Source organism: the organism of the source record quoted next, unplaced genomic scaffold (genome assembly GCF_019419815.1).
Source record: "Pyrus x bretschneideri cultivar Hongxiangsu unplaced genomic scaffold, Pyrus_bretschneideri_v1 Contig5, whole genome shotgun sequence".
Classification (NCBI taxonomy): Eukaryota; Viridiplantae; Streptophyta; class Magnoliopsida; order Rosales; family Rosaceae; genus Pyrus; species Pyrus x bretschneideri.
The window spans coordinates 7,187,326-7,198,725 of record NW_025999787.1 but is presented as its reverse complement, the minus strand read 5'-3'; the positions used below and the strand labels follow the sequence as shown (position 1 = coordinate 7,198,725).

Below are 11,400 nucleotides of genomic sequence, written 5' to 3'. Positions count from 1 at the left end.
TTTATTTTTTCTATTTGTTACATTGAAAAGAGATGGCGTCGGGGCAAGCTATTAACTTTGAGAAATGTTGTGTGGCTTTTAGCAACAATCTTACGGCTTTTGACCAACAACTTTTGGCTGACTGTTTGGGTGTCTATAGAGTGGATTATCATGATACATACCTCCGGCTGCCGAGCTTTATTTGAAAGTCAAAGAAATAGACGTTTGCATATGTGAAATATCGATTTTGGAAAAATTGCAAGTGGAAGGCTGGATTACTAAGCAGTGAGCACTGCTAGGAGGAAAATTTTATTCAAAGCCGTGGCTCAATCCTTGTCTATGTACATATGCAAACTTTTCTTTTGCCTAAAACCCTTTGTGATGAATTAAACATAATGATTGCCAAGTTTTGGTGGAGTGGGGAGCCGGGGAAGAAGAAGGTACACTGGATTAATTGGCACATTTTATGTAAGGCTAAAAGGATGAAGGTTTGGGTTTTCGGGATTTATATGCTTTTAACCAACGTTCTAAAAATCGGCCTAGGTGCTGGACGGAGATTAACCACCACGATTAACTTGTAATCGGAGTCAAGCAGGCCTAGGTGGGCGTATGTTAAGTCGTCGGAGTCAAGAAAAATTTGTGAATCTAGAAATTATGTTGCAGGTTGTGAGGAAGAAGAAGATGGACAAGTGAGGACCACCATCTTCTTTTTCAAGTTAAATGGACGGGATGAGTTCTTTTGGTCCCACCATCCCTGTTTTGGTTACACACAATACACGGTTTCCTATCACTATTTTATATTCTTTTATTTCTTTTCTTTTGTCTCACCTAAATCAATCATTGTTTTTCATTTTCTTATCTATTTTTTGTATTATTTTATACTCTTTTACCTTTTTAAGACCACTTATATTAAAGGGAAATACCCCAAAATGGGACAATTTCTTAATCTTAAGATAGAAATAGGACAAACCAGCCATGCACACCATGCACACCATTCACAAAATCAAAATTACTAAAATACCCACATATAAATACTAAAAATCAGCAGCCCATTGCATCACTTTTCTCATTTGGAAGAGAGGGATGCCAAGAGAGCTCTGTGAGCTTTGGGTTTCTGGGTTGAGCTCCGATTTCGAAGAGAGGGAAGTCTAAAGAGAGGTGAGGATAGTGAGCAGGGTTCCGGGTTGACCTCATACATATTATTTCAAACAAAGGGATGGGAGAGAAATGTGAGAAAAGTGAGATGGGTTTTGTACCATATTTTTTGTTTAGGCCAAAAAGTTCCATTTTTTCTGGCGACTGAAGCTTCGGCAAGCATAGTAAGATAGGGTGTTTAATTCCAAGTTCCTTCATCGATGATTTATGGAATAAATGAGTTGTTTGTAAGATGAATTAATACTTAGAAGTTAAATTAAGGTTGGTGTTTCGTGTTGGGGCCTATGGGTTATGGAATAAATTTCAGGTTTTGACGTGCTACAAAAATGAGATGGAACAATTTCTGGTTCAAATGTTCAATTGCAGAAATTTGTGAAATTTTTTCTCTAATGTGCATATGGTGTGCATGGCTACATCTTAATATAAGAAGCTGGAATGTTCGCTAGTTATGATGCACGTAAGTTATGTCCCGAAATTAGCGAGTATGACCACAACCTAGTTGGCCTCGGCGAAAAACTAAATCAAGAAAAAGCTTAGAAGACGTTAAGGATCATGCTTGTCCATGAAATAACGACAACGAGTATCATGTTTTCCACCTGCACGGTTAAGCGGTGATTGATATATGTAACAAGACTTTTCAAACTGCTACTGTAACCTTATATACGTAACAATTATGTTTTAATTGTATCCACTATACCAATAGGTTACCGTTAAAGTTTCTTATTAATGCGAAAAGTAGCTCGTTACTCGATTTCCAGTTCTGTGCATCTCATGTGCATGTACTATACATAGGATGTGCATATGGTGTATATGGACAACTGATGATGTCATTTTTTTGATTTCGAAGAGAGAGCTATGCGTTCTGGGTTTTTGGGTTGGCTCAGATCTGTGAGCATATCATGTGCATGTTGTGTACATACAGTAAGCAAATCCTGAAAAATACATCCAACAAAACACCAGCATTTAATGATTGGGCTTTGTTCCCACCCTCGATGTGAGTCCAGTGGTGGTGGTCTCGAGCCTCAAATGTTTTCCATGTTGCCAGAAAATGGTCAGAAAACTCGTGGCCTGCTTGAGTTTCTATCCCAACAATTGGGGATGAGATTTGTGACAAGGCTAGGTGTTTTGGACCCGTGAGGACAAGATGAAATTGGTGGTGACTTCGAGTTGGACAGTGGTTGTCGGTACGACTGTGCATTGTGTGTGCACAGTGAGAATGGGAGAGAGAGTGTGTGAGAGAGAAAGTGAGAGAAAAGAGAGAAGGAGGGAGAGAGATAAATAAGAAAATGGGAGGAAATAACCCATTTATATACGAGGGTAATTAAGTCATTTCAAGGTGTAGAAAAAAAAATCCTATTTATGTCCCAAGATTAAGGAATTGTCCTATTTTTGGGTATTTCCCTATATTAAATACACTAACATAATAACATTATATATATATATATATATATTATTTTAAAAGAAAAACTTCTCATTTATATATTATAAAGTAAATTTAATCAATCCGCCTAGTCTGCCTGCCTAGGTCTTGCCTAACCACCTAGGCGCTAGGCCCTATCTCGCTGCCTGACTAGGTCAGCTCTATGTTAAGAGTCTATACTTGTTTTCAATGGAAAATTGAGGTCGTCTCTCTGTTAAGAGTCATGGCTTGTTTCCTTCTTGGTGACAAGCTAGTTGGCTTGCATGGGCCCAAACCTGGCCTGATATCATGTTGGATTTTTTGATCGGGCTTGTTTCCTTCTTGGTGACAAGCTTGTTGGCTTGCACGGGCCCGAACCTGGCTCTGATACCATGTTGTTTCCTTCTTGGTGACAAGCTCGTTGGCTTGCACGGGCCAGAACCTGGCTCTGATACCATGTTGGATTTTTGGATCGGGCTTGTTTCCTTCTTGGTGACAAGCTCATTGGCTTGCACAGGCCCGAACCTGACTCTGATACCATGTTGGATTTTTGGATAGGCGGGCTCACAGGGCCCCACTTTAACAACATCAATACTGTCTCCAACTTTATCACATGCCCAATCCGTCAGGTATGAGGTTTAGTGGGGTAATAATATTTAAACCCTATTGTTTTCTTTTCACCCACCGATGTGGGATTCCAACAGATATGTGTCTGGTATGTTCAGGGAGACCCGAAACAATTTAAAATATATTAAGGGATTGTCCCCTAGCTAATGCTGTGTGGTTTTCACAGCTGGGGTTGCGGGTTTTAGATTGCAGCAATGTTTGTACGAAGGATTGGGTGGCTCAGCTAGCCCAGGTTTCATCGAAGCAGACCTTTGAAATGGTACTCATGTTAATGTGGAGTATTTGGAGAGCATGGAACGATTTGTTGTGGAGTGGAACTCGGACGACACCAAGGGAGATAACTGTTAGGGATGAGGAGTGGTTGTCAGTGTATCATCGGTGGCATCTACCTTGTAAGGAGCCTCGGAACTTGATGAAACAACGTTGGTCAAAGCCTCCTGAGGGGTGGATTAAATGTAATTTTGATGAAGCTTGGGAGGATAGAACAACGAGTGGCGGTGTTGGGGTTATCATTCGCAGCAGCAATGGTGAATTTCTGGCTGCTTTGTCAGGGAAGGATGGGGTGGCAACCTCGCCATTACATGCTGAAATGGCTGCGGCGCGAAGAGCTGTGATGTTTGTAAAAGAACGATTTGCAGAAGGTATAAAGGTTCTTTTTGAAAGCAATTATTCAATAACTATGGCTGCTATGAAACACCAAGGGGAGGACACACATCACTGTTGGGGCCTATTATTAAAGATGTGCTATTTTTTTCTACACGAGTTCTCCTATTCTCAACTCAACCATGTTCGACGGGAAGCCAACCATGCTGCGCACAGACTTGCTCGAGCTGGGTTGGGTTGTCAAATGGAGATACAGTGGTGCGTGGTACCACCGGAGCTGATCAATAATATTTTAGTGGAGGATAGCTCCTCTTGATTATTTGCAGTTGATGTAATCTTGTTTTGAGGGTAGCCAACTTTCAAAGTTGTTTATGCAGGACACTCTTTTTTTGTTGGACCGGGTTGAAATTTTCGGCAAAGTTTTTATCAAGGCCCATTTATGGACCATATCCTCATTTTGTACGAATTCCTCTATTTTCAATGAATATCGTACTTGCTCTCTCAAAAAAAAAAAAAAAAACATCTTAATTTTACCGTTATAAGTTTTTGACAAAATAATAAGATTTATTTTTAGCTATGCTCTTTGAAACTCGATTTTAATTTTCTTTTACTTTTTGAAACTCAAAAGTCGTCACTTTACTCTCTGTAATTCGATTTTGATTCCACTTTACGCCATGAAACTTAAAAGTTGCCACTTTACTTCCTATAACTCGATTTTGATCCTACTTTACTCTTGGAAACTCAAAAGTCGTCATTTTACTCAAAAAAATCGAATATTCACTTCATTTTGACTTCTTTTTATCTATTCTGTTAAATTTACTTATGTGGTATATTTAGAGCTCACTTATGACTGACGTGGCACAAATATAAAGTTCACATATCCAATCAAATGATGCCACATAGATGAAACAAAAAAAAAAAATCAACAATTGTAAGGTATATAAAAAATAGTAAGAAAAATATCAAAAATATTTTAAGGGTTTCATCTCTCCGACCTGTCTACCCTTTCTTTTTCTAATCGTTGTCCATAGTTTCATCCTTTCTCCCTTCATCTCCAGTCACCTTATCATTAGTTCCATTGATTTCAATATTTCTTATGTTCTTAATGGATGTGGCCGGTGTAGAGAGAATATGGTTATTTTTGTTCTTTTTACTATTCATTAATTTCAGGGGAACTTTTGCATATTACCAATTATAAATTTTGAATGGATGAAATTATTCTTAAAATAGAAACAAGGCAATGTAAAGCGAATTTTGAATTTCAATAAGTAAAGTGGCCAATTTTGAGTTTCAAGGAGCAAAGTAAGATTAAAATCGAGTTTCAGAGAGTAAAGTTGTGACTTTTGAATTTCAAGGAGCAAAGTGGGATGAAAATCGAGTTTCAAAGAATATAGCTAAAAATTCATGTCTTTAGAAGTAAAATAATTTGACAAAGCTGTCAGATATTGTGTTTGTGTCTTTTTTTTTATTGGGCACAATATGTGATGCCCTTTATTGAATGGACACAGTTTCACTTTATCGGTGTTCAAAGAGACACAAACTCCTCATTTGTGTCTTAATATTATACCCAACGGCATTTTTTGGTAGTGAATTAAACTAGATAATACGATGGATTAATAGGAACTATATAATGATCAACGAATACCAACTAATTTAATTTATTATGCATGAATGTTAAGTCAGTGTTTAGGTAGCACTGTAATTTGTATAAATTTCCATTTTCTAGAAATCTGGTCACTTTCGACTTTGCCACTCCAATTCGCAGATGGTGAACTTCAGTTCTGTTTCACAAAAATTGCTTTCTCGTTAATATGATAGGATTCTCAGGAAAATTGTTGCTCTCTTAAGTAAGATGGAGATTAGTGCAGACAACAACTTGATTAATTTTTTGATAAGCTTTAATTTCAATCAGATAAGATAATCTACTAGTTCTTTCCCTCCATTAAATGCCCATCATACCCTCCATTTCTCCTTCCTCTCAGCTCTGGTCTCCATCATGTTGGATTTCTAGACTTCGTCGAATTTCTGGGTTGCAATGCAGTGATGCAAATCTGAGCCTCATCGGATTTCCGGGACATCAATGGCGGTATTTCAGGCAATGGTGGTAGTTCGTCAAATATGGGCTTCGCTGACCAGTGATCCTAAAAACCTTGGTCACAAAAGTAAGGCCTCCAGTGGCGCGATTGCCCTCGGCAATTCACTGAAGCAGACTCTTGATCTCATGTGGCGAGTACCCGATAGAACCTCTCGCTCCGATCAAGTAAAATCGCTGGAATTGGAAGCGCCAAATAGAGAAGAATGAAGAATTGAAAATTGGTGAGAGAGGGGGAAAATTGAGTACTTGTGCAGCCTCGTAGAGCTTGAATTTTTCGAGGAAGTAGGAGTTGGGGTCAGCGTCGAAGTCGATGGATGGGTGGACTTCGATGGTGGAACAAACGTATTCGGAAGAGCAATTAGGAAGATCAAATTTCTAATCCAAATTTTTAAACCAAATTTAGTAAATTAAATGATTTGGGCGTTGATAATTAGAATATTACATAAATATTGATTAACGTGTTTATTTTTTTTATTATTGACACATCATTTAATTTGTAAATTTAGTTTAAAAATAATCTCTCTAACATTATCCATTCGACAAAATTGGGATTTCACTTGTCAGGTTTTGACATTGGCAAAGAAAATGAGGGAGAGGAGAGAAAGTTTGGAAAGTGAGATCACAAATAAAAAATAAAACAGAATATTACATTACATCCAACTTCGCATTTTTAGTTTTTCAATATAGTCACAACATTTTTATATAAAAATTTATCAAACACCGAACACCTTTTTTTTTTTTGTTAAAGCACTTGTACAAAAAAGTTCACAAAACACCAGCTGCTTTATTTTACAAATGTTTATCTCACAGTATAACACAAGCATTTTAAAAACAAAGGCATAGCAATATCAAACTAGCCAAAGTTTTCCAACCCTTCTCAAATTTTCCCAGAAAAGACATTGATAACTTGCCATTGAATAATAGAGAATGACAGTCAAGCGGGATCCTATAACGGATGGAGAAGTTCAGAAGTCTCAGACGCACACGGACCAGATAAGACATGCGACACTACTCACAAACACAGCTGGATCCCCAGAATACGGTTCCTGCGAAGTTGGTTCCACTCGGGCGTGTCTGATGCCGTATGCAGCCTCCGCATGGAGCTCTAGCAGAACAAAGTTGAACTATTCTGTCCTACCAAAACCTACCAACATATATATACACCTTACCATACAAGCAACGAAATACTAACGAAGCCAAGCATTTGCATTTTGCTCTAATTTTCATTAGCAACATGAAGTAGAGAAACCATTAATACAAAAAACCAGACCCCTGAACCACACAGAAAAAGGAGTTGTGTTGTTAACGTTCTTCTGCGAGAAGGTTTTACCGTATTACCACAAATGACCTGAAAAAACATGAAAAATATGGATAAGATTTTTCTTTTAACTTGCTGAGTGAGTAAATAACAAACTTAACCCTAACATGGATCAACTTCATTTTATAAAAACGCCAACTAGTAGTTCAGCCATAAAGCCAACTAGTATATGCATGTATATTAGTGTACAACACGGAAGAAAAGAATATTCAAATACGAAAGGAAATAGTACCTCTGCCCAGTTTGTCGATCATCCTTTCTATCGCAATTCTCAAAGAAGTTCAATCAAGCATACTCTACAAGACTCCTAAGCTGGCACCCAACAAGAAGAAGCATACACTATTCGGCCCTTCCATCCTTGGAGCATCCAATCACTATCTTGATCAATTACAAAGTCTTTGTGGTACCATGCCTTCACCTTATCCTTGAAAATCTTCACTAGACCTTGGTCCAATGGCAGCAGCTGCAACCCAGCCCTCATGCATCGAACCTCCCACTGCTTGTATGTCTCAGGCCTCTCAACCCTCTCTACGCCCTCACATGCTATTACATTCATAGCTTCCCTGCCATAGAACTCACTCTCAAACATCAACCTCTCTTCATTGTCACGGGGTATATTAATATCAAATGCATCATACAAGGCAGAGTAGTGGAAGAGAGCCTCCCGAAATCGACTGACAAAGAAAGGGGCAGTGTAGGAACCATTGATAATAGAGTGCACAAAAATATCGGGCTTCATCCTTCTTATTAGTTTTAGAACAGCATCCCTTGGACAGTTCACTTCAACTGTCTCGTCAAGTAGGTTCTTGAACCGTAACATACAATTCACAGCAAGCACCTCGTTCCTTTCAGTCTTGAGGTCCTCCAGTTGGATGGATTCCCAGTTTTGTGAAGCTATCGCATTGTACTCAAAAGGCACATTAAAACGCTCACAATATCTTGCCAAGCGACGTCCAGTCTCACCAATCCACTCTGCTGGACGAAACCCAGGTTGGGGAACCTCTATCCCTGTAATGCGTAGCTTCGGAGGTCCACCAGCTCTCTTTGAAAGATGCTGGATGAGGATGGGCCACTGGAAACCATACAGGATACCAAAATCGACAATATGAAGGGTTGTTGCTTTCTCAGCCATCTTCAAAATCATCTTGTTTTTGAAGAAAATTGACATTCTCTTGAAGGGGCAAGCAGAAAGATGAACTTGGTAAGCTTTCAACATCTCAACAGCTGGTGTCCTTTTGGAAGCAAGGGATGTAAAAAATATTTGGGTTCCAGTGCCAGTACCAGCCATACGAGCCTCAAGACCATTTGCAAAGAAGTGAGCCAATCTTTGAGATCCATCACCGTTGGGAGAAGAGTGCTGCCTAACCTGCTTTAACAGTTCACTGATGCTTTTAAAATCATTGGTTGACACGGCTTGTGCGCATAAAATCAGGAGATTCCGCAAATCCACAGCTTCCTTCTTATCTCCTTGTTTCTTACCATGAGCCTTCCCACCATTACCATTAGATCCTTGTGCCAGTCCATTTGGCTGCAAGGTCTTGCTTGCTTCATTCTTGAAAGCAACATTGTCACACTGAGATTCATTATTTCCGCCAGTACAAAGCAACACCTTGTCAAACATCTCAGATAATTCACTCTCTTGAGTCCCTTCTAAATAAACTGCGGACTGCTTGCTACTCCTCCCTTCTTCGAGATCAACATCTTCCCGCTTGTGATTCTTTCTTCCCTTTGACCCATTAAGTGAGTTCTTCCTCTCACTCTTTTCTTTCTTGACAGTAACTATCGGCACATGTGCTTTCACTTCTGGAGACACTGTGTTGCTTTCCAGATCAACAAGCAACTGAGTGCTTTTCGGAAGGAATTTACTAGCTTCCTCTAACCCTCTCTGAAACTGAAAGATAGAATCACTATCTGTAAATATATTCTGAGCCACAAACTCTTCTACAGAAGAACCCTGCAGCACATCATCAACATGCTGCTCATCACCAACACGCAGCCCGTCGCCAACCCTAGTCACGCCATTTTCCAGAGGAACAGACAACTGCGAACTGGAATTTGAATTAAACTGGAAAGGGTAGTCATTGGGAAGGGAAGTTTGTGGAAAAGATGATTTTTGGTCTCCTAGATCGCCAACCCATTGAGGATCAATGGAATTGCTAGTACCAGAATTAGTACTACTACCACTACAATCAGTACAATTCCCAGAAATATTACCATCGGGACTCTCAACATTCGGATTGATATAAGGGGGCTGATTGGGTGAAAAGGGGTACTGTTGACCAAGAACATCGTAGAACGATTTCTCAGTCATACGAAGACCCAATGGATCATAGAACATGCAAGGCTTTTTATCTATATTCTCTTCCATAAGAATCTGGTTTACGTATTTGAAAACAGATTCGGAGAAATCATTGTCGTCGGAGGATGTGTCTCCTCCTCCAGGGCTCAAAGTATTAGGCAGTGAAAATGAGCCTTCATCTGGTGGACTCAAACTATTAGATGGAACAAAGGACTCTCCAATTGTGGTCACACTAACTTTAGGAACAACATTACCCTGTTCGAAATCGGGTGGAGTGAAAAAATGATTATCCACAAAGTTAAGATCCGGAGAGAGCTGGTTAAATTGGTATTCATTTATGAGATTTGGGAATTGAGTTGAATTGGGTGAGAAGGCTAGGTCATCAATACTAAAACCATTCATGTAATCAGGAACTCCATTGAAAGTTGGATGATCCATAACAATCACAGAAAAACACAATATCTGGGACAATTGTACTCTCTAAAACCCCTCTAAAACTTAGAGATCCAACACACAAAATGATGAAATTCAAAGATTTAATCTCACCGACAAATTCAGAAGGAACCCATCAAGGAATAGAGCATACTAACAAGAACAAATCAGAAGCAAAATAGAAAACCCTCAAAAACCCATCAGGGAAATTGAAAAACATCGATAACCCATCAGAGTTTTTGCAGATTTATTGCAGAGGAAGCAAAGGTTATCAAGTGGAAGGCTCTATGAACAAGCAAAGATCGAACCTTTACCGAATAGGACGACAGAGAACAAGATGAACAGAAAAGGACTGGCGTACCTTGAAGAAAAGCGTTGAGATTTGAGACAAGAAGCGGCGGTCAACCAAACTAAACATGTTTTTCTGATATTTATAAGCTGGTGGGCATGACCGGCGTCACGAACGTTCTTGGAACGCCGCTTTTATCTTAATGGGAGTCAGAGAGTCCTGAACTCTTTCCTGCGACGCACATCAGCACATATTTGACTCTGCAACCATGGATTTGGTCCCACTCGTCCCTTGTTTTCTCTCGATAATCTGTCTTTTTCTTTTGCTTTTCAATGTCACATAATTTGGAAATGGGACATGGAAAATGGAAGATTCTAAAATAATGTAGTAGTTTTTTATTTTTTTAATTTTTTTATTATATAAAAAATATTCATTATTAAGAGGAAGAGAAGGGTGAAGTTTCAAACTCGGAAAGCATAGTAGAAATTCAAGACTCTATTCATTAGGATATCGAATCACGTGAAACTATTACTTGATAGTTTATACTATAGAAGGTTACTTTCGACATAATCGGATTGTATTAATTTTACTTCAAAATTACTATCGAACTAATTACAATAAAATGATTCGGTTTAGTTTGCTTCAACTTTATATTTACAACAAAAAAAAAATTTAACTTAAACGTTTTTCATTTTTTAGGACCTCAAACTTTAAAATTTATTTGCAAAAAACAATAGGCTTTTCAACGCAACTGCAAAAAATATCCAACAAAAAGAATACATGATGCAAATAAGAGTAAACCTTCTCTAAGAACTAAGCATGCATAACCTTTTAGATGAATTTGAACACAAAGTTGACTTGAATTGGTGAGAATATGCACAACCAACAAATTAAAGATAAAAATCCTTACTTCGACACTAACATAACAATTATCACCTATATAGATCGTCAACAAATCAGAATAACATGACAGATCTATGCTAAAGGCACACATAATAAATTATGGTATAAACAATAGAACAATAGCCCTAGCCATAAGGCCAAGAACACCACTTGTTTTCATAAGGAGCAACCATCATTGTTAACAACGGGAGAGACATTTCCATTAAGGTAGAAATCACGACCAAGGTCAAAAGTAGCATCCTAGATACCACAATAACAGCCAAGTCGAATGTAAACTTGAAAGATTTGGAGGAAAGGGAAT

At 38.6% G+C, this 11,400-nt stretch overlaps 1 protein-coding gene across 2 annotated transcripts; it reads right to left on the bottom strand.

Annotated features, from left to right (window-relative positions):
- Positions 1-6,622: 6,622 nt before the first annotated feature.
- Positions 6,623-10,475, bottom strand: LOC103954291 (scarecrow-like protein 14). 2 transcript variants are annotated; one of them, XM_009366102.3, is made up of 3 exons: positions 7,409-10,475; positions 7,129-7,206; positions 6,623-7,002 (listed from the first exon to the last, which is right to left on the bottom strand). In XM_009366102.3, exon 1 carries the CDS (start codon positions 9,911-9,913, stop codon positions 7,484-7,486), a length of 2,430 nt encoding a protein of 809 aa, XP_009364377.2. In that variant the 5' UTR covers positions 9,914-10,475; the 3' UTR covers positions 6,623-7,002; positions 7,129-7,206; positions 7,409-7,483. The 2 variants fall into 2 exon arrangements, with proteins under 2 accessions (XP_009364377.2, XP_009364376.2); XM_009366101.3 differs by having other exon boundaries at positions 6,623-7,206.
- Between the last annotated feature and the right edge of the window lie 925 nt (positions 10,476-11,400).

Excerpts from the sequence above, each read along its gene's own strand:
- LOC103954291 (XM_009366101.3), bottom strand. The coding sequence starts at position 9,913 with ATGGATCATCCAACTTTCAATGGAGTTCCTGATTACATGAATGGTTTT.